At 38.2% G+C, this 23,348-nt stretch overlaps 1 protein-coding gene across 2 annotated transcripts in view; it reads left to right on the top strand.

Annotated features, from left to right (window-relative positions):
• Window positions 1–18,150, top strand: part of anxa11.S (annexin A11 S homeolog) — a 43,946-nt gene extending 25,796 nt beyond the window's left edge. The window contains 8 exon segments of one of the 2 annotated variants that reach the window (NM_001094375.1): window positions 4,177–4,267; window positions 8,129–8,208; window positions 9,807–9,863; window positions 10,969–11,062; window positions 11,829–11,924; window positions 15,391–15,449; window positions 16,417–16,539; window positions 16,994–18,150. In NM_001094375.1, coding sequence (NP_001087844.1) covers window positions 4,177–4,267; window positions 8,129–8,208; window positions 9,807–9,863; window positions 10,969–11,062; window positions 11,829–11,924; window positions 15,391–15,449; window positions 16,417–16,539; window positions 16,994–17,053 — 660 coding nt within the window. In that variant the 3' untranslated portion in view covers window positions 17,054–18,150. 2 annotated transcript variants of the gene reach the window in all.
• The last annotated feature ends 5,198 nt before the right edge of the window (window positions 18,151–23,348 follow it).

Raw genomic sequence — 23,348 nt, 5'->3', positions numbered from 1 at the left:
CATTGCAATGTGTTTACGTTAGGGATGCACCGAATCCAGGATTTGGCCAGAATTCTGCCTTTTTCAGCAGGATTCGGATTTGGCCGAATCCTTCTGCCTGGCCAAACCGAATCTGAGGGAAGGGGAAATTGGGTGACTTTTTGTCACAAAACAAGGAAGTAAAATTTTATATTTCCCCATCCCACCCCTAATTTGCATATATATATATTTGCATATATAAATATTCGGTATTCAGCCGAATCCTTGGTGAAGGATTCGGGGGTTCGGCCGAATCCAAAATAGTGGATTCTGTGCATCCCTAGTTTACGTGTTAAATTGCATTGCATTTATAAAACATGGGTAGTCAAGTTTTGCTGCATATAAGTGCCAGTGCATAGAGTTAGGCATTAATACTGGTATTTCAAGGGTTCTGCTGAAGGTAGGCCGCAACACTATATGGCCAAAAGTATGTGGACGCCCCTTCCAATTATTGGAATTGGCTATTTCAGACATACTCATCATTGCCAACACAGGTGCCACTACATCATACAATGGTATTCTTGAGCATTCTGCATTACCTACTTTATGGTAACAATTTGGAAAAGGTTCTTTTCATATTCAGCAGGATGCCCTAAGTAAGGTCGGTACAGAATTAGTTTGCAAACATTAGACTGGAAGTCATAAAGGAAAATTGTCATTTTTTTTTTTTTTTAATGCATCAGTTAATAGTACTGCTCTAGCAGACTTCTGCACTGATCTGTTTTTTAAAAGAGCAAACAGAATTTTTTTAGTTTATTTTTGAAATCTGAGTTGGAGCTAGACATATTGTCCGTTTCCCAGGTGTCCCCAGTCATGTGACTTGTGCTCTGATAAACTGCATTCACTCTTTACTGCTGCACTGCAAGTTCTCCCCAGCCCATCAGCAGAACAATGGGAAGGTAACCAGATAATAGCTCCCTGGTAGATGTAAGAACAACATTAAATAGTGAAAATCCATGTCCCACTGCAACACTTTCAGTTACATTGAGTAGGAGAAACTGCTTGAAAGCAGTTCCATCCTGTGCTGACTCTTTCTGAAAGCACATGACCAGGATGCCTACACACCAATATTACAATAAAAAAATACACCTGTTGTGTTAGGAATTAAATTTTACACGTTAGATTAAAGTATTTGCAGTGTAAACAGTGTAATTTTGCTCACAAGAAGCATATGTGATATACTGGGATACGAATCAAGGCACTACTACTCCAGATATTTTATGGGAAACCTCTAAGGTGGTGGCCCGAGGAGTTTTAATTGGGGAGATTGCCACAGCTAGACAGCTAGCAAAGGTGGAAGTAAGTGAGGCAGAAATAGTATTCAAAGAAGCTGAGGAGGCACACATCCAGGAGCCCATGGAAGCTAACCTTCAGATCCTGCGTCAGGCCCAAAGGTCCCTTGAGTTAGGTCAAATACAATTAACCAGGAAACGGTTACTATATACAGATCAAAGGATATTCGACCAGGGGGATAAGGCTGGGAAACTCTTGGCGAGACTGGCCAAAGCTAGAGACTCCCAAACTCTGATACCTAGAATTAGAGATGCTAAGGGTACTTTGATCTCTACCCCGCAGGGGATACTTGAAACATTTGCTGACTTTTACAAGGAGCTTTATAAATCTAGGGCCACATACTCCCAGGATCAACTGGCCCAGGCATTAGAGCCGATACAGTTTCCTAGACTCACTAGGGGTAAATTATCTTGAGCAACCCATAACTGCTCTTGAGGTAGCAACGGCAGTCTCAGCCCTACCCTCGAACAAAACCCCTGGCATTGATTGGTTCTCGATAGCCTGGTATAATTTACAAGGTAACCTCCTAATCCAAAACTTTTGAATATGCTATTGAACAGGCAACACTTCCTCCCTCCTTTTATGAGGCGAGTATTGTGCTGGGTTCAGTTGCTATATTTAAAACTACTAGCGTGTATTAAGGTCAATGCGCTTTTTCCTCTAGCCAGGGGGACGAGGCAGGGGTGTACTCTATCCCCTCTACTATTTGCATTGGCCATAGAACCCCTAGCCCTCTCCCTGTGGCAAAACCCAAGGATTGCAGGATTAAAATATGGCTTGCTAGAGGACAAACTGGCGCTATATGCCGATGACCTACTGCTCTTCTTGGCTGACCCTAGAGGGTCCCTGCAAACGGCTGTCAGAGATAGAGAGACTAGGGATGTACTCCGGGCTAGTGATAAAAAAAAAGTCCAAATCACGAAGAAGATGGCAGCAATCTTTGCCAGCTCTTAGTGAGGAGCAATGGGTAGACGCCACTGACTCGCTGTATAATGATTTGATTGCACTACGGGATAGACTAATCCAATTTAGATTTGCCCATCAAGTATGTCACACCGGTGAAAATCCAGAGGATGGGAGGGCAGGTTGGAGGTATGTGCCCACGATGTGGGGAAACTGGGGCGTCCTTTCTACACCTAGCATGGAACTGTCCCCTAGTGCATAGATTCTGGGAGAAGGTCGTAAAATATTTAGCAGACAATTTGAACCTACCTCAGGTCTGCTCCCCGGAGGTCTGCCTACTGGGGCTAGTGGAGGATTTACTCTCCCTAAGCAGGACTCGGTCGCTCATGAGAACACTAGTGTTCTATGCCAAAAAGGTGGTGATAATGGGATGGATGGGTAGAGAAGCCACACTTCTGAAGGTTTGGGTCAGCCTAGTAAAAAAGTGTTGCCCTCAATCAAACTTACGTATGTGGCTTGGGGCTGCCCGGGCAAATTCGAAAAAATATGGGGCCCATGGCTGAATATACACCTGGTGGAAATCCCAGAGTAGGGTCTAGACTCCAACAAGACATGACTCCTTCCTATTCCCTGGTACAGGGTCCTTAACCCCTAGGGCTGGCGATCTTTAGGCTCTAATGTGCCCATAGCATGGATCGAAATGGATACCGATTGCACTATGTATTGATATTATGCTGCAGGATGTGTTGCATAGCTGTACATGTGAACTGTGACATGTTTTGTGTTGTTTTGTCTATCCCCTTGTACCCCTTCCCATTAAAATTCAAAAATAAAAACGACACCATAAAAATCATGACAGAATCCCTTTAATTGGTCTGAGCAGAGTCTTGACCTCAACCCAGTTGAACACCTGTGGTATAATTTGGAATGTTTGTGCAAGTCAGCCAAAATTTCCCATCACCAGTGGTCAACCTCTTACTTTGGCATGTTAGCAAATCCCACCAATAATGTTCTCACATCTAATGGAAAGCCTTCCCAAAAGAGCAGAGGGTCAAACCAATATCTTCCCTTTTGGAATGAAATGTTGGACAAACAGGTGGCACTGCTTTTGGTATCACATTACCTCTCACTCAGGCTACAGGAGCAATGTTTAGTGGAAATCTTTCTCAGAGGTGTAGCCCTTGCTACCCCTGCTTTAGGAAAGAGCTATTGGACAGGCAGGTGTTTAAATACATTGGTGGTGTTAATCCATTTCATTAAAATACACACATTTTGTCAATTTCCCAGCTGTCCCCAGTCATGTGACTTGTGCCTGCACTTTAGGAGAGAAATGCTTTCTGGCAGGCTGCTGTTTTTCCTCAATGCAACTGAATGTATCTCAGTGGGACATTGGTTTTTACTATTGAGTGTTGTTCTTAGATCTACCAGGCAGCTGTTATCTTGTGTTAGGGAGCTGTTATCTGGTTACCTTCCCATTGTTCTTTTGTTTGGCTGCTGGGGGGAAAATGGGAGGGGGTTGATATCACTCCAACTTGTAGTACAGCAGTAAAGAGTGATTGAAGTTTATCAGAGCACAAGTCACATGACTTGGGGCAGCTGGGAAACTGACAAAATGTCTAGCCCCATGTCAGATTTCAAAATTGAATATAAAAAAATCTGTTTGCTCTTTTGAGAAATGGATTTTAGTGCAGAATTCTGTTGGAGCAGCACTATTAACGGATTCATTTTGGAAAAAAATTTTTTTCCCATGACAGTATCCCTTTAAATTAATCCCTAATACAAAAAGCTACACATGCTGTATGAAAACAAAAGGCAATGTACGTTTTCTGTACTTTTCCCCTTCTGCTGCTAGTTTAGTTGTCTGTATAATCAATAATGATGTTGATAATAATGTTGATGTTCCTCACTGCTTTGCAGCATAACCTGCCTTTAGAAGTACATCTTGAAATTGTATTTACACAGGGTGCTGGCACAGATGAAGAATGTCTCATTGAGATTCTGGCTTCTAGGAGCAATGCTGAGATACATGAAATCTGTGCTTTGTATAAAACAGGTACGACATGGAGCAGTGGGGAAAAAAGGCACTTGGTATAATATTGTCACATGGGTGGCTAAAACATTTGTTTATAATGGATATGGTATAAGTGGCATTTATGAAAACAGATGGTGCCAGTCAAAACACAGAGGATAGCAGTAAATGATTTCTGTTAAAGATTCTGGTCTACATGCAGTGTCATTGGGAAGCAATGTATAGCGATCTTCAGCATTTTGATTGCAATTATCCAGTTGTAAACATGTCCATGAAAGGAAACCAAAGTCATATAAAATTAGTAACACGACTTGAAGCCAGTGCTCTAAGAACAATTCACTTTACATTTTTATTTTTAGTCATTTCCTATATATTAGTAGTAGGGATCATTGAATATCCAATTTTTCTGATGCAGCCACACTCTGCATTTTGCTCTCACTCTGTCCTCCTGGAATTGTAGAGCTAGTTGTTTCTCTATGTAAGTGAGTACATCAGACAGGACCCAATATTTAGCAAGTAGGGGACTGGAAGCAAGGGGCTGAAACACAAAGCAACCGAAAAATCTTATTGGAACCCCTATCTGTTTTAACATTAAGCCACTGAGACCCTTGAGCCAAAAGTCAGTTATGAGCACTACAAACCTGCTAGTATATATTAAATATATAAATGTATATAAAATTAAATACATAACAAAAGTTCTCAAAAGATAGTGCTCTTTACAATTTTGATATTTAACTTAGTTCTATTTTAATAAAAACATTTATGGCTCTTAAAGCGATACTGACACGTTCCTATAAAAATCATAGGACCGTGTTAGTATAAAGTATGTGCTGCACCCGGAATATTTTACTTCAAAGCCACCCCCAGCCATGCATACCTCTGCCCGCTCACACTCAACAGATCTTCTGTGTTGCTTCCGTGATGCTGGGCTGGGGGGAGGAGCGATCCTTCCATAGGCTGAAATCCTGTTTTGATTGGTAATCAGCCTATGGGAAGGATCGCGCCGCCCCCAGCCCAGCGTCACTGAAACTGCACAGAAGGTCATTCAACAGTGTCGGAGGGTCGGGTCAGTGCAGGTGCCTGGGGTTGGGGGCGGCTTTGAGGGGAACTTTTCGGGTGCAGCACATAATTTATACTGAACGTTCATATGATTTTTATAGGAACGTGTCAGTATTCCTTTAAGCTTCCAGGAATATTAAAGTGCGCTAGATAAACTGGGGTTCCTGTTGCCCACCCGAGAACCTGATTTTGAGGGCCCACCACCATGGTCGGCAACAACCTGCTACAAACCCCCGTTCACCAGCAACCAGATGCTTTCTTTCTCCCTTTCTTTAAAGAGATACTGACACCAGAAAAAAACCTTTTTTATATCCATCATAACATTATCTTTGAATGCCATTTATAATTTTGCCATAAAAATATTTGACTGATGCTTTTACATTACCTTGCTTTCCCCCATGTTTCTCTATGAGGGGGCTGCCATATTTGTACAGAAGTAGTCCGTTAGCATTAGAAACTCTAACTGACAGACTGAGATGGGACAGTCAGGTTGGCAAAACAGTCAGGTTTATGAACTTTAAGTCATAATTACTTACAAAAGCAGAACTATCAGCAAAAAACGATCAATGCAACCTATATGTAACTTTTAATGTAGATTAATATTTTGAAAAGAAAATTTTTAGTGTCAGTATCACTTTAAAACTTTTAGTTTGTTATAGAGTGCCCAGTTATAATGAACTTCTCAATTAGTCTTAATTTTTTTGTATTTTAAGTATTTTCCTTCTTTTTCTGACTCTTCACAACTTTCAAATGGGGGTCACTGACCCCTTCTTAAAATAAATGCTCTGTAAGGGCAACGACACACGTGGAGGTTCGGGGAGAATTAGTCACCCGGCAACAAAACGCCTCTTCTTCGGGTGCCTCACGAGGAAACTTTGGGCAACTTTGGAAAACGAAGTGTTCTCTGGTTGACTAATCTCCACAAATCTCCACGTGTGTCTCTGCCCTAAGGCTACAAATTTATTAGTAGTTAGTAGTAGTTATTGCTACTTTTTATTCCTGTTCATATTCCAGTCTTTTATGCAAATCAATGCATGGTTGCTAAGGTAATTTGGACCCAAGCAACCAGATTGCTGAAACTGCAAAATGGAGAACTGGTGAAAAAAAAAAGCTAAATAACTCAAAAACCACAAATTAAAAAAAAAAATTAAACCAATGGAAACCAATTGAAAATTGTCTCATAGCATCACTCCCTATATCCTACTAAAAGTTATTTCAAAGGTGAAACCCCCCTTTAAGCCATCCTTTTCTAGCCTACTTTCCCTTTTTACATCTACAAGTATCTTCTCTTGTTCTTTCTTGTTTTTCCTATTTGCCATTATCTCTCCAACACATATTGTCATTCCCTTGGGTTTTTTCCATTTCATTGATTTTTTTTCCCATTCCCTTTGATTTTTTTCTCTGCTCCATCCTCCCTCTTTCCATGACCCATTCTACTCTTAATCCAAGTGCCATTTAGTCTGGCCTCCTCCTATTTTCTCTGTGCTTTTCACTCCATAATTTAAGACCCAGTTTGCTAACTTTTAACTCCTTCCACTCATAGAACAATTTCGTAAGCTTGTTCTCTGTTTTAATTTTGAAGAACAGCAAGCTCCATTCTTGCTGAGCATGCTGCTTTTAAGTATTACTATACACATTTCATTCTGAACTGTCACACTTGCACTGTGGGCTTCAGTATGCTCCAGCAGGCACCTGTAGGAGATGGACTACGCTGCCCTGCCACTTATTCCACCACAAGCCACCACACACCTTAGTTGGGCAGCAAGGTCAAGCACAAGATGCTCTGCCTTCAGCCCTACCTCCCTGCATATGCATAACCTCAACAGACAGCAGAACACAAAAGGACAAAGTGCCCTATCTCCAACCACATTCACTGCATACCCAGAATAGTCTACCTAGACTGGGGCCCACTGGAAATCCTCCTGGTGTTCCGCTCAGGGCCACCATTAGAAATCACGGGCCCAAGCCCCATCCCAGAGCCTGCCCACCCCACACCACAGTAAAAAGACCACACAGACATCAGCTCTAAAAACGGTAAACTCCCCCCACACACAAATTATAAAAAGCCATTGATGGTCAGCCCCCCTATAAGTTAAAATAAAAACATTTGGTTGCCAGGGCCCCCCATAAAAGTTTTTCAAAAATCATTGGTGGTCAGGGCCCCCCATAAGTTAAAAAAAAAGTTGATGCCAGGGCCCCCCATAAAAGTTTTTTTAAAAAAACATTGGCGCTAGGATCCCCTTTAAAAGTTAGAAAAAATATTGGGGCCCCAGAGAATATTTTTTTTTTTTTTTTTTAAAAAAAACACGGCATCGAGACTTCGGCTGTTCAGGACTTCGGCTTTTTGGCTTTTCCGGGACTTCAGCATTTCAGGACTTTGGAAGATGTGGCACAGCTTCTGCGCTATCGGGGGGGGGCAGCTATTTTGAAAACTTACACTGGACAAGTGGATGAAGTGAGTGGTACATATAATGAAGAAATACATATATCAATTTATATAGGAAATGTAGATAAATTGGTATATGTATTTCTTCGCTATCTTTATCACTCACTTCATCCACTTGTCCAGTGTAAGTCTGGCTCACCAGAACCAGGGCCGCCATCAAGGGGTACTCCTGTACCAGGTCCAGGCCTAAAGGGGATAATGGAACTTTGATGTGACTTGTAGTATCTTTTTATTTAAAATAGGGATACATTGTTTCTTCTATTACACAAGAACAAGATATATACCATCATTAAATATTGTCTATAAGGATAATTTTTACAGGTTATTTGTGGCTTTTGTATATTTTAGTTGTATATCATAGAACTGTGCTTTTCATGTAGAATATAAGAAAACTTTGGAACAAGCTATTAAAAGCGATACTTCTGGTCACTTCGAACGGCTGCTAATTTCACTGGCTCAGGTATGATTTGGTCTTCTTAGTAATCAGTTTGTGTGCATGTAGTCCACTGGTTTTCACATTGTATTATTCATCCTGCCATAATTGCAAATATATCTAGGGCATTTAACAAAATCAGTAGTCATGCCAAATATCACTCCAATTAGAATTCATGGTATAGGTATCCCAGAATACAAATAAGCATTCACCTCAATCTGACTTTCCCATCCACCTTTGGGTCCTGCACCATTGCTTAGGAATCTTTGTTCTACTCCAAGGCTTATTTTCTTGAATATATGCAAAATTTCAGTTGTAGTACAGGTATGGAACCTGTTATCCAGAATGCTAGGGACCTGGGGCTTTCCAGTTAACTGATCTTTCTGTAATTTTTATCTTCATGCCGTAGTCTGCTAGAAGATCATGTAAACATTAAATATACCCAACAGGCTGGTTCTGCTTCCAATGAGGAATAATTACATGTGTACATGGATCATGTATAAGGTTTTATTATTACAGCAAAAAAGGAAATCGTTCAAAAATTTGGATTTGGATAAAATGGAGTCTATGGGAAATGGGTTTCTGTAATTCAGAGCTTTTCAGATAACTTTTTTGGTAAAGTATCCCATACCTGTACTTATTAGATCATTCCAGAAAGTGAAAACAAAACAGGCAGTCCCCATGAGATAGGGTCTATAAGTTTGTTCTTAAGTTGAATTTGGAACAGTTGGAACAGATACATTTACCTATTAAATGCAACTTAGACAGATGTTTGTCTTAACATAGTATTTATTTTTACCTTTATGTGCATATTTATTTTTACATTTCTGTGCTTCACAGTAGACAACACACGCCAGAGGGGATTGACGTGGGTGGTTTATTAAAGCAAATGCTAATAAAGGACAAGTAAACCACAGTACATTACTGTAATAGCCTCTGTTTGTAAGTGTTAGATGTTTGTAACCCGGGGACTGCGTGTATCCTGAGTGCCAGAAAACATTAGTTTCCAATCAAAAATTAGCTAAATTGTACACAATAGAACTCACTGACTAGTGGGTGATATGTCTAAAAGACATGTTAATGCTATCATAGTTCTGCTTTTGACAGCAACAAGAAAGTGGTAGGTTCTTTAGTAGAAGATTTAGTTTTAAGGACATGTAGGTGTTCTTTTGAGCATACTGTATTTTTTCATTCAATGTATTGCTATATTCATGTAACTTTTATACAAGAAACATGTACATTAGATAAAATATCTCCTATAGAAACATCCATACACTCAACATTTTCCCGAAACGGTTCTTACCAAGCAGTACAATAGGCCAGTGTCAGACTCGAGGGACAACATAGGCCCACCAAAGAACCTGATACCAAGGGACCACCAACCATTAGCAATTTTTTTCACTGATATTTACCTTGTGCCAATTCTTCCTGTCTTCCTGGGGAACTATCTTGTTAATGTTAGCCTTGAATTTTGGTGTTCAAGCAAAATCAAAGGGAATTTTGTTGGTCAAATTGATTCACAAGTGAAACTGCATTTTTTGTTCAGATTTTTATCATTTTGACCCAAATCATAATTATAGTACTTATGTATTATAAGTACTGATCTGTGAGTGTTTTATTTGCAGGGAAATCGAGATGAAAGCAACAATGTAGACATGGCATTAGTCCAACGAGATGTACAGGTGAGTTACAAAAGAAACACTCATAAAGGACATAATTATAATGAAGATGCTTTCTTTTACTTTTTTTTTTTTTTTTTTTTTTAAGAAACAAGAAAATATTTGTAGATATGTTAGGGCCTCATCAGACCAGAATACCATTTTTCCTAATGAAAAGAAAAAGTAATTCTAAGCAACTTTCCAATAGAGAGTAATTCATTTGCAATAGTTTTAAAATTATTTCAAAATGTAATTGCAATGAAATAATTCTAAATATTTTAAATATAAATACAATTTAAAATTATGCACTATTTCCAAGATAAAAAGGACAGTATGCAATAAAAGGTGTAAACAGAAAATCGAACAACTAAAAAAAACGTACCTAGGATGGTAGAATTCCTGTGTTGAGGGCTCACACAATAATAATGGTTAAAAAATAACACATTTTATTAAGCAAACAAGAAATATTAATAGTGCCCTCAGTACAGGAATTCTACCATCCTAGCTACAGTTATTTATTGTGCAATAGATTCCTAGGGGGAGGAACTCCAACTGCATTTGACAGGGTCATTTTTATATAGGGCCTATTTCTCAGTGCATCAACCATTGCATAGGAGTATTACTGTATTTGTAAACAGAGCATTCACAAAAACAAGTACCAAAAAATTTAATTGTTCACTAGACTGTACTAAATTTCAAACTGTAAATGCCTGTAGCCAATTTTTAAAGATCTGCTTGAAGTTTTTGTTTTTTGGGGTGGAGGGGTGTTTCAATTACTTTTTTATTAATATATGCACAGCACACTTGTGAAAACTACAAAACATGGACAAGTCACTTTATATTTCACCAAATGTTTTAAATGGTACTTCTCCTCTTCTCTCACTGGCTGCTCTGTTTCATTCTGCTATCGCTACGCTGTATTTGCTTTGAGCAGAAAACACTATACTACACTAAACTACTTTTAAATGCTAGATTTGTTGTTTGGATGATTTATTATGCAGCTCTGTAATATTACAGCATTCTCTGAATTAATTTGATAAAATGTGATTTCTGTACAGTACAAAAAAAAGAGTAATCACTAGCCGGACATTCTTTGCCATGGTACATGTTGTTATGTTATTATGTGCAGGAGCTGTATGCTGCTGGAGAGAATCGCCTGGGGACTGATGAGTCCAAATTTAATGCCATCCTATGTGCACGCAGCAGGGCACACCTTAATGCAGGTAACTTTTCAAATATAGCAGTACAGGTATGGGACCAGAATGCATGGGACCTGGGGCTTTCCTGGATAAAGGGTCTTTCCATAATTTGGATCTTCAACCTTAAGTCTACTAGAAAATCATGTAAACAAAAAATAGCCACAATAGGCTGCCTCTGCTTCCAAAAAGGATTAATTATATCTTAGTTTGGATTATGTACCATGTACTGTTTTATTATTACAGAGATTTGGATTATTTTGATAAAATGGAATCTATGGGAGACAGCCTTTTCCGTAAATCAGAGATTTTTGGCATATAATGGGTTACCGCATAATGGATCCCCATACCTGTAACATTTAATTCATCTGATCAGTAGTATGATGATACACTTAAATATCCACTTGTGTAGCAAGCTTTCCAGACAAGCAACGTTCTTTCCCAAGTATGCCCACCTTGGGCGATACTGAGCTGATGGCTAATGATCGTATTTCACCTACTGTAAATGCAGCCTATTGGGGTGAGGGGTGTATTAAAAAGCCAATGCGGTTTTTAAATGTGCCCTATCAATCTCTACCCCAGTTTAGACTAGATATCAGTTGGGCCCCATACCCAGGCCAATAAGATGCTGCAGAAGGACTGAATCTGCAGCTTTTATCAACCTGTGTATTGGTACCTTTATAGTAGAAGGGTCATTCATTCCTTACTACACATGAACTAAGAGATCAACACATCAAAATGTAGTTTTGTGCATGTTAAAACTTGTGATTATTACATATGCTGTTTCTCTCAGTATTTTCAGAATACCAGCGCATGTGCAATCGGGATATTGAGAAAAGCATCTGTCGTGAGATGTCTGGGAACCTTGAAAGTGGCATGCTGGCAGTGGGTAAGTTACTGTCCCACACAAGCAATGCCATAATTTTACTAATGTGCACACTTTCCACTTCCTGATAGTACATCAGTAAATAAAGTACTTGGTGGCCCTTTTTTCTGTCACTTACAGTATTATTGCCTCATTGGCTGATCTAGGCTCAAATATTTATGTTAAACTAACATATTACCTCTGAGAAGTGTACTAGAAAAAAAACCTGTGTCCTTGCATTTTTTTGTGATCCCTTATTTTAGCACATAAGCAGTACCTTAGTAAATCGAGGCACCAGCCCTGACACTAGCCAACAGTTTGACTTTACCCTATTTGCATAGTATGTCTGCAGTTATTTTTCCTTTAAATGTACAAATAGAACAATCGTTGTGCCTTGAAAGACAGGTCTTGTTATATTAAGAGCATTACAATGATTTAGTAATGCTATCTGTATTTTGTGTAAATACACAATATAACTATGGTAGAAATTAATTCTGCTTCATAGGCTATGAGTGATCTCATCTATGAAAATGGTGTATATTTGTATACCTGTTTTGGTGGAAAATTGCATGTGTGTGGATCGAGATGAGGAGTTCTTCATTGGATAAGAAACTAGACTGGGTTCAGTATCTAGTTAATGATTCATTGTAAGACTCTTGTGTTATTCACTTCCACTATATCTAAATCAGGGGTGCCCAAACTTTTTGCAACGAGGGCCAAATTTGGTGAGGTGAAAATGTGTGGGGGCCGACCATTCAGCCTGACATTCTTTGAGCCATTAACATTAAATTACAGGAATCAAGTAATCGTAGCAGTAATATTATGGCACATTGGAATGATCTGCCACTTGGTCTATACTGCAGCCTGTGTGCTGAAGGTGTTAGTAATAGACACGGAACTGGAACGTAGTGACGCCATACTTCTTTAGTTTACTGTACTGGCACGTCAGTACGCCTATTGACACCTTCAGCCCTAAAGAAGTATGCGAAAAACAGCGCGTCTCTACATGCTAGTAAGTGGCAGATCATTTCACTAATGTGCCCAAATATTACTGCTATGGGATTCCTAATCGCACTGTGCTGGAGGGCCTCATTATTATTAATTTCATGATGGAGCTTGAGGGCCGGTGTAAATTTAAAAACATGCCGCACTTTGGACATGCCTGATCTAAATGAATAATAAATGTTATGCTCTTCAAGCCTGTGTCTGATTTGTGGCTGCACACATATAATGTGTGAATAACTTTATGATGACTGTTTTTCAACACTAATATTCATTGTTTTTTTCTTGGACTGTTTTTTTATAAAAGCTCTCAGATGTCTGGTAATCTCAGATCACTAACTCCACCCAAGCTCCATTTTCCTAGTGTGTAACTTCATTGTGGTTTTCATGCATGTTTTGTGGATCTGTTGTTTGTTTTCTGCAATGTATTACTGAAGGAAAGTCTGTTCTTAAAGTATTTCCAAGCTCCATGTTGTGCTTCACTACCTAATAACCATGTGTGTAGTGATCAGATTGCAGTGATTCTGTCTTTATAAATTATAACCTGCAAATCAGAAATATTTGTTTTCCAACACATATTGGAGTATTTCAAGTGCTTTTTTTCATTTGTTTGTTTGTATGCTAAGCAATAATATCACATAATAATAAGAATGTATTATTTTACTATTTTATATTAGAATTTCTACCTTAATAAAAAAGTTATTGTGATGTTCAGTCTGCACATATTGGCTTTGCAGCAGGAAAGTATTTTATTTTTGCTTACTACCCAAATTGTAATGTTACATTGTTGCATTTTACGTCGCAGTATTCAAACATATTTATATGTTTTTTTTATATGTATGCTGTACATAGATTTTACATCATTTGTATCTGTCCCCTTCTCCATTTAGTTTATAATCTATGGTCCCTACCACATTTACACATAGTATGGTCAATTACAATGAGGAAGGAAACCTATGATATGTAAAGGAAACCCAAACAATCACAGGGAGAACATACAAACCTAGAAAGACTGCATTAAGCAAGAGCCCAATACACTTGTATTTTGACATGAATTTAATTTTGTGGTCCAAAGTCTGTTCCAAATTCTTTTTGAAAATGTTTTAATTATCCTTAATACAGTATAAGCAACTTTGTCCAAATGCTTTTTTAATAGTCTCTGTAAGGGCTCAGTAAGCACCAGCCTTTTGCTGATGCAGGGGTTTTTTCTTTAATTGGATATAGTAATCACCATGTAGCAAAAATTGTCTGTGCTAGAAAAAGTGTAATTGTTGAAAGACATCCAACCTGTTGCTGCCTGTCCCCAGTGATTAGAATAATATGTGGCAGCATCCTACCAATGCCTAATAAAAATATAAGATTAATTAATTAAGACTTAAAGGAGAAGGAAACAAAAAAAACGATACTACCTTCAAGGTGTTTTCCATCAGGCCCCCTCCTGAAATGCCATACTAAAAAATCTGAAATCATTCCTGCTTCTGTGCACCATGCTTCGGAAATTTCGCCCCTTTCCACAGTTTGGCGCCGCCATTTTCAAATAGGCGCATCACTTCCGCCCTGTGCTCTCTCTGTAATGCGCATGCGCCTCCTTCGTGACCCCCCCGTGACATAACCATACTTGCATTCATTCCTGCATTCAGAGGCAATGTGTCTTTTTTCCTTTTAAGTTAATACAGACCTGATCGCTGCTTGCCTTTTTTTAATCTCCCCCCTCCTCAGCTCCTGCTTCAAAGCTTACCCTAATCTCTTAGCAATTGGTGGAGCAGGAGCACGCGATTGGTGAATGAAGAGATGAGGCAGTGGCAGAGAGGTCAGTGATGACAAACGGAGATGTCACGTGACCGCTTCGTCATCGCTGCACAAGCGAAAAAACTATTCTCGTGCGCAGTGCACAGATTGAAACGATTGCGCATGCGTGTGCCCTATTCAGAAGGATTTATGGACAGCAGCAAAGGTATGCTATATCATCATGCTTACACTTTTTAAAAAATCGATTGCAGCTAAAAGATTGATGGAAAAACGAATGGGAGATTGCTTGCTGGTAATTATATATACTATTCCTTGGCAACACTTAGAGCTTAAGTAGTTTTTTGGCTTTCCTTCTCCTTTAAGTACGATCTGATTTCATTTTGACAAGAAAGAATCTATTTCTGTTATAGTGTAAAAAAAATTTAATTCCCATTGATTCAAAGTTCTATGAATACTTTTTCTAAGAACTGCCTTTTGGCATTTCATTTGAATTGTTGATGCACCTTTGATCCTAAGCAAGCACCATCACTGTAGATATTACATTTTCATATTACAATTTAAATCATATCCAATTTTTTCCAGAATAAGTCAATACTAGCCTCCAGCCTATATTTAGAAGATATATTTGAGTACAACTATTAATCACAAGCTGAGCTTTTTCTTCTTACGCAAAGCAATTCTGTTTGTCTAAATAACATAATAAAAAATGTGCTTATGCAGTTTACCTTGTTTCTTTCAGTAAAGTGCCTAAAAAATACACCTGCCTTCTTCGCCGAGCGTCTCTACAAATCAATGAAGGTAAATTTAATAAGGAATGCCACACATATCACTGACTACAGTATACATTAAACACTGCTAAAATAAAGATTATGTTACTGTGAAGGTTGAAAGTTTACCCAGTCCTAGTAACCCATAGCAAGCACCATATATTTGTTTTCTGACCAGTAAGGGCTACCTGGTGACTCATTGCTATATGTTTCTGTGCCAATATCAAGTTTGAATATTTTAGTGAAAATCTGTATCTTGAACAAGATTTGTTGGTTGCAAGCACAGTCTGCTGAGGGATGTGGGCTCATATTTATTTAAATGTAATTCCATATAAATTTGTATCTGTGTTAGTATCATGCATGCAGTATAGCTAGAGTCTGATTGCTATAGTACTTCTTGGTATTGGGGTTAATATTTTATTTTAATGTCCACTGCACTAAATAACAAAACAGAAAAAGTTGAACACACTTATTTATAAAATCCTGAATTCTACACCGTGCCCCTTGGTAACAAACTTTGCATGCGTATGAAATTGGTGCCCCCCCCCCAAGTATTTTGTCTACTAAAACTATTGTTTCTCTTCACATTCAGGATTTGGTTCTGCCAAATCCCAGCAGTGGTTCAGTTAGATTAAGTTCTATTACTTGACTCTGATTGGTGAGCAGCTCTTGAGCACAGTGATGCAAATTAACTCGGAAGACCCTTTGAGGCCTATTTATTATGCTGTATAGCATTAAATTCATTGGAAAAATGGTGTAAAAAGCTGTGTAAAATAAATGGCAAAATTTATCAAGGTGTGTTTTATTTTTTGCCATATTTGCCGCCATTATTTTATACTGCTTCAGACCTTTGTAAGTGAATTCAGGTGGAAGTTGCTTAAAGAAAAAGAGTGTTGAAAAACTATGCCAATTTTATGCTGTTTTTACATAAGGCTTGGAATTTTTTAATTTATCAAACTTTAATGATTCTTGGCATTTTCTTTGTTTAATTTCTTCAGGGTGCTGGCACAAAGGACAAGACTCTTATCCGTATTCTGGTGTCCCGTAGTGAGGTAGACTTGCTTGATATCCGTGTGGAATATAAAAGGATGTATGGCAAATCCCTTTACACAGATATCACGGTAAGGCACAACATATTGACAAAATTAGACACATGTCGCATAAGAAATACTTCAGTTGATGGTCCTGAAAGTAGGTTTTAACTTCAGCAATTAATTTGAAAGTTAGACTAACTTGTACCGAGTTGTAAGACAGTACTGTGGTATAGTTAAAAATAAGCAAAAGGATACATTATCATGGAAAAAAAATGTGAGCATGTAAAAACATTGGGTTATGTTTGTATTGTTCTAAAGCTACACACATGGCATCTATTATTATTTATTTGAACTTGAGAAAGCTGAAATAAGTTATTTTATTATTTAAGCTATATGTTCTAGTAAATGTGAATTAGTAACAGCCACTACAGCAGTTATCTTATTCCATTACCCAGAGCTCCTGATGGAACTCTGTCTTCAAACTCATGAATGGGATGGGGATCCTTTTGACAGAATATACATATTTTTTATCTTCTTACAGGGAGACACATCCGGAGACTACAGGAAGATTCTGCTAAAACTCTGTGGGGGAAACGACTAAATATTTGTTAATTTTCTCTTCTATATTGAGAAATAATCCTTGTCTTTTTTGTTTTACATTGGGAATGTCAGAGGATGTATTGACAGTTTTAAGAATTTAGTTATTCATGGGCATCCAACTCCACCCTTTAATCTTTGCAATGTCACTGTAGTTAGTCCAGAGTGGAAACAAAGTGGCTAATTCTATTTGCCTAGGGACTCTATGGCAGTAAATTCCACTAGCTTTATAATGTATGTATAACATACACGTACAAGTATAAATATATAATTTCAGGTTAATTTCACATGATTTCTGTTCTTCTATTCTATTTTAGTTGCTCCTAGGATGGCCCACTTTTCATCTAATCTGTGTCTATGTGGCAAGTTTTTTTTATTTAAAAAGGTAAAGCATGCAAATTCAATCAAAACTGTGTATCCGTTGCCAAATTTTGCCAATAAAGGTATTGGCCAGTATTGGGGGAGGTGAGCCGAGATGTCACTGGGGTGAGGCAGTGACTTCACAGGGCAGGGAATTGGCAGATCAGGGCATAAAGTAGGTGGATCTGGGCATGGTGCAAGTGGGGTACGAGAACTTAATTTGAGTGCTCCTGCTGAAAATTTCATGACAGAGAATAAATTACAAATGTACCAACAATTATACTGTTATATTCTTTTGTTTGATGTTAAAAGCCATGTTTAAGGCTTCTCCTACTTACATATCATTTTGCACCTTTTTATCACATTAATGTGTTGCGTTAGGTATAAAGCAATGATGTTATTTTATAAACATTATTTGTGTGATTCAGAGGCATGCCATTAATTCACATGTTCTGATAACTGTAATTAATAAATACACCATTTATTTTACTCAAACTTCAATACATATTTTGGGATGAAGTATTTAAGTATTTTATACACCTTCATAGATAGATATATATATATATATATATATATATATATATATATATATATATATATATATATATATATATATATATATATATATATATATATATATATATATATATACATGCCCCTATATATATTTTACTTTTTGTACAGCACTGCTTAAAATATGGACAGTTTATAAATAAAATATAATCCATTTTAATTATCTTATATGTGTTGTTTTTGTAAACCCATTTGTGGCCATAATATTTAATTAAAAATATCACAAATCTTTAATATTTATAAATGGTTATAAATTATCCATATCTGAAGAAAAAAGGAAGTTCTGATATGGTATTTACAGTAGTATCTTAAATGGCAGATTAATCAAATGTTAAGACGCAAATAGTATTTGCTGTTAATTAAAAAATAATACATTTCCTCTCGTAATCACATTTTTATTTACTTTTTATCTTTATTGTTTTCTCACTGATGTTTTTTCACCTAAAAAAATAGGGAACGTTTGAGATCTCTTTAAAGTGATACTGAAACAACTCAGGAAGATGATTTAATGGTGTCGGAGGGTCGCCATTACTAGGGTTCGCGGGCTAGGGTGGCTTTGGGGAGCTTTTAGCTGCTTATATTTCGTGTGCAGCTTCTTTCCACTGATACCAACACATTTTTATTTTTATAGGTACAGGTCAGAATCATCACTTTAAGCCAAAATTGCCACACCACCTTCTTTTTGAAATAAGAAAACTTTCACCATTTTTTCTAGGATTCTCAGTTAATAAAACCAATATAACCCTAGAATGATTTTTGAAAAGTTCCTATGGGCATTTACACTCTTAGAGGCACATTTTAAAGGGTCAAATTTCAAATTCATGAGTTTTTGTAAACTCCCATAAGTTCTAAATTTGACTAGTCGAAATGTATTAATAACAAAAATATTTAAACTCGAACAAATTTAAACGACCCGAGAACTTGAATTGAATTTGATTTGAATTATAACAACTCGAATGTCAGGAAGGCTACAAACATTACCAAAATTGATCCCTGGACCGCTCCCATTGACTTATACAGTAATTCGTCAGGTTTTAGATGGAGAATAATTGAATTTGAGTTCTTAAAAGGCCAGAGTATGATAAATCTTGAAATCTCAATTAAAACTTGAATCGAGTTTGAATAATTCACAATTCGTATTTGAGAGGTTTGACAAAAAAAATTACAAAATTTGAATTTTCACTTCGACACTTGATAAATATGTCCGTTGATGTAATCAAGATGACAGTTTATTTATTTTATTTCCTGATGTTTATTTAGTGCTGATACATTTCCGTCGAGATTTACAGATATTACACATCATATACCCCTGTGGAGATTACAGTCTAAGGTACCTATCACATTCACAAACAGTAGGGACAATTTTATGAAGAGCCAATTAATCTGCCTGTATGTTTTTGGAGTTTGGGAGGAAACCCATGCAGAGACAAGGAGAACAGACAAACTCCTTGCACGAATGTGACTCGTATTGCAAGCCAGTAGCTCTATCCACTTAGGGCAGTAGCACACGGGGAGATTAATCGCCCGCAATATTATTTGCATTTAGCTGACAAGTCGTGCGTCTATAGTGAAGAAAACATTTCATGCAATTTGAGCTACCAAGCGATTTACTACCCATGATGCCATACGCTAATTTTCTCCTCCCACACGATCAATACGTCAATCAGTATTGAAAAAATGCTTCAGAAATGGCATTTTAATAGAATTTTTTTAAATGTTTTCTCTGACGTGATTTTGTTTTTATTATGAATGGTGACTGGACAAAACAATTCAAAACCGCCACCCAGGAAATGACATATAGCGTCAATGTGTGGAATTTGCATACAATCGTGGCTACTAATCTCCCAGTGTTTACTTTGGTAGATTTCAATAATTGGTAATGGAATTGCTATTTCAGTGAAGTTACTCAGAAAAGGGTCTCTGTGCCTTTTGAAACAAGATGCGATTAAAAGTAGCCTTGTATGTTTTGATGCCAGCTATTTACATTATTCTCATTTGGAAGACAAAACAAATGATTAGTCGCCAAATCTCTCTTTTAAAAATCGAGTACTTTTCAGCAGATTTTGTGGGTAAGATTTTATCTAATACTCTATGCAACACTGCGCATCAGCTCGGAATTGTAGGATTCTACAAAATCTGATCCCCCTCTACTAGAGGGGTCTTTTCTTCATGTGTTTACATCCAACAGGCAATATATTTCATTGAGAAAAAAAGGTCTTTCAGACACCATCCATTTTTATCTCGTTGGATGAAGACACAGGATGCAGCTCTCACATCCGACAGTTGTGTTGTATCAGATGAAAAATTTTACATGTAGTTTATGCATCAGACTTTGCTATCAGTCCTATTCTGTTTTGACCTATGCGACAGCATCCGACTTTCCTGATGCTTTTTGTTGACCTAACACCATCCTACAAAAGTGCTTGTGGAGTTTAGCCCTTAGCCTCCATATAGCTAGATAACCAAGAAAAAAATCAACATGAATGACATATATATTTGTTGTGCAAAATTTTATGAATTTTTGGGGTTTGGAAATTTTCCTGTTAACAACTCAACAAGTCCATAATTACTGGTTACCAGGGTTAGTGACCCTAACAACTAAAAAAAGCTTTTTCACAATGAGTATGAAACTAGAAATGCTTGTCATTTAAAAAAAAGTCTTACTGAATAAGTAATGAAGGCAAATTTTAAGGTAAAGGACACTTTACATCATATTTAAAGAGTCAGACTGGCCTGGCAAGATACCAGATGATATTCTGGTGGGCCTCAGCCAAGTATAAAGAGGTTGGATTGACTCGATTTTACATTCCTGCACCTATTAATATCTTGTATTTTACTCTGATTATTCTCAGCAATTCTGTAATACAAAGTAATACAGTGGGTCCCGTTTCCAGATTTTACACCAACCAATGTTATGTTTGTGACATTAAGCTGTTTAAAATATAACCACATGCATATCTTTCTCATGGTTTTTGTAAATAATGAAATTTGAGCTCACCACAGTAAACTTACTAAACTACTAAAAAAAAGTATATTTATATGGTAATGGTTTCTTTAGATGAAGCAGAGTTTTACAAATGACCTGTCTTATGCAGTCTATTTTTGTAGAGACCTACATTGTTCAGGGGGTATAGTTTCCTTTAAGGTGGCATAAAGGTAAAAGATCTTTCCCAGGGCAGCCGTCCTGTCAGTGCAGATGTATGGGGTTAATCCTGGATATCTCCGGAGGCAGTACAAAAGAAAATTGAAGCCTTTAGCTCCGCCTTCTCCCTTAATTACCCAGCTCTGGCCTTGTTTCTTCAATTTTTTCTTTTGTCCTGTCTAGGAGCTAGGACTGGGTTTTTTTCCCCCCATTATACTAGTTGAGGATAGTTAGTTGTTTAAGTTTTTATTTTACAGGGAATGTGCGGAGTCCATTTCCTAGGGGACTGGGTAGGGACTCCCCCCTCCTTGCCAACTGAGTTTTTTGCCAAGTGGGGAGTCCTTGGAGCCACTTAGCCCAAAGAGTACTCCAGGTGGAGTAAGATTTCACCCAGTCAGTAAGGCCCAGGAGGCAAGAAGAGGATCGGCGAATTCCCTCTACTATGGTCAGGGGAGGAATCGCCAGCACCAACCAGGAAGCAGCAACTCTGGTAAGAAAAGCTGTGAAATTGCTTACACCTGCAGCTTCATGCTGGCTGTGGTTTGGTGGGGGTTGGTGCAGATGATTGGATCAGCATGCTTCCCTGAGTTCTGCATTCAGACGGGAAGGCATCGTGCAGGACCTCCAGTGGCACAAAAATGTAAGTGCACAGGTAACAGGGGTTACAAGATTCCCTTTGAATACTTTCCTTCCCGAAGAGCATTTGTTCCTTCTTCTCTACTACGCAATCCAATAAAAAGAAAAGGATTGCTAAAGTGCATTTCAAACATACTGGAAGCAAAAGTCATTGTAGAAGTTGCTCACCAATTCAGGTTCAGAGGTTTTTATTCAAATTTGTTTTTGGTAGAGAAGAAGGGAGGCCTGTTCTGAATCTCAAACCTTTAAACGTTCATGTAAAAAAAGCAAAGGTTCAAGATGGAAACACTATGATCAGTGATCCATGCAATGGAGCCACAGTATTTTCTGACGACTATCGACCTGTAGGAGGTGTACTTGCATGTACCAATACATCCGAATCTTCTAAATGAAGTAGGCCAGGATCATTTCCAGTTCAGAGCCCTACTGTTTGGGTTGACCACGGCACCTCGGGTGTTTACAAAAATATTGGCCCCAGTGATAGCCATCTTGAGAATGGAAGGGATAAAAGCAACTCCATACCTAGACGACATTCTGATCATGTCACCCACAGCAGAGCTGGCAGAAGAACAGACGCAAAAAACGCTCAGTACACTTCATCGCCTCGGGTGGTTGATCAATGTCAAGAAGAGCAACCTGCTACCAAGCCAGTCAATCAGGTTCCTAGGAATGCAGTTCAATTGGTGGCACTACCATAAGACAAGGTAGCAGGATTACAAGTGGCAGCTCTAAGGTTTCTGCAAATGGTGCAGCCCACAGCAGAGGACTACTTGAGGCTGTTAGGGTTGATGGTGTTGACTCTGGAGGCAATTCCTTAGTCACGGTTTCATCTGAGGCCGCTTCAAAGGTTTTTCCTGTTACATTGGAACAGGAATCACAAGGATCTATCTCAGATCATTCCTCTCACAAACGATCTAAAAGAAGAACTCAGGTGGTGGACAGAGCAGAGAAATGTTGCGAGAGGCTGTCGGTGGTCACTGCCACCTTGGATAGTAATCAGCACGGACGCCAGCCTATCGGGCTGAACAACAAGACATGCCAGGGAAAGTGGCTACAGAATAACATAAACGTTCTGGAGTTGAGAGCAGTTTACAAAGCGCTGAGAGTTTGGTTACATAAGCTAAGAAATCGTCCAATACGAATATAATCTGACAATGCGACTGTGGTGGCATATATCAACCACCAAGGAGGCACAAGGAGTCAAGTAGAGATGAAAGAGGTCTCCAAAATATTTCAGTGGGCAGAAAGTCAGGGCTCAATCTTGTCAGCAATATACATTCCAGGAGTGGAAATTTGGAAAGCCAGAGATAGATCTCATGGCATCACACAGAAACAACAAACTTCCACGGTACTGTTCGAGAACAAACAATTCAAGGGCAGAGGCAACAGATGTCTTAGTCGTTCCATGGAAGTTCACGAAGGTTTATCTATTTCCACCATTTCCAATGTTGGCAAGAGTAATAAGGAAAGTTTGTTAAGAGCAAGTTCAAACAATCCTAGTGGCACTGGATTGGCAGACTTGGTGAACATGTCAGCTTCACCACCATGGCGACTTCCACTGCGTCCAGATCTGCTGCTGCAGGGACCA

Source organism: Xenopus laevis, chromosome 7S, assembly GCF_017654675.1.
Source record: "Xenopus laevis strain J_2021 chromosome 7S, Xenopus_laevis_v10.1, whole genome shotgun sequence".
Taxonomy (NCBI): Eukaryota; Metazoa; Chordata; class Amphibia; order Anura; family Pipidae; genus Xenopus; species Xenopus laevis.
The sequence above is the reverse complement of the archived record's forward strand: the minus strand, read 5'-3'. Positions and strand labels throughout refer to the sequence as shown.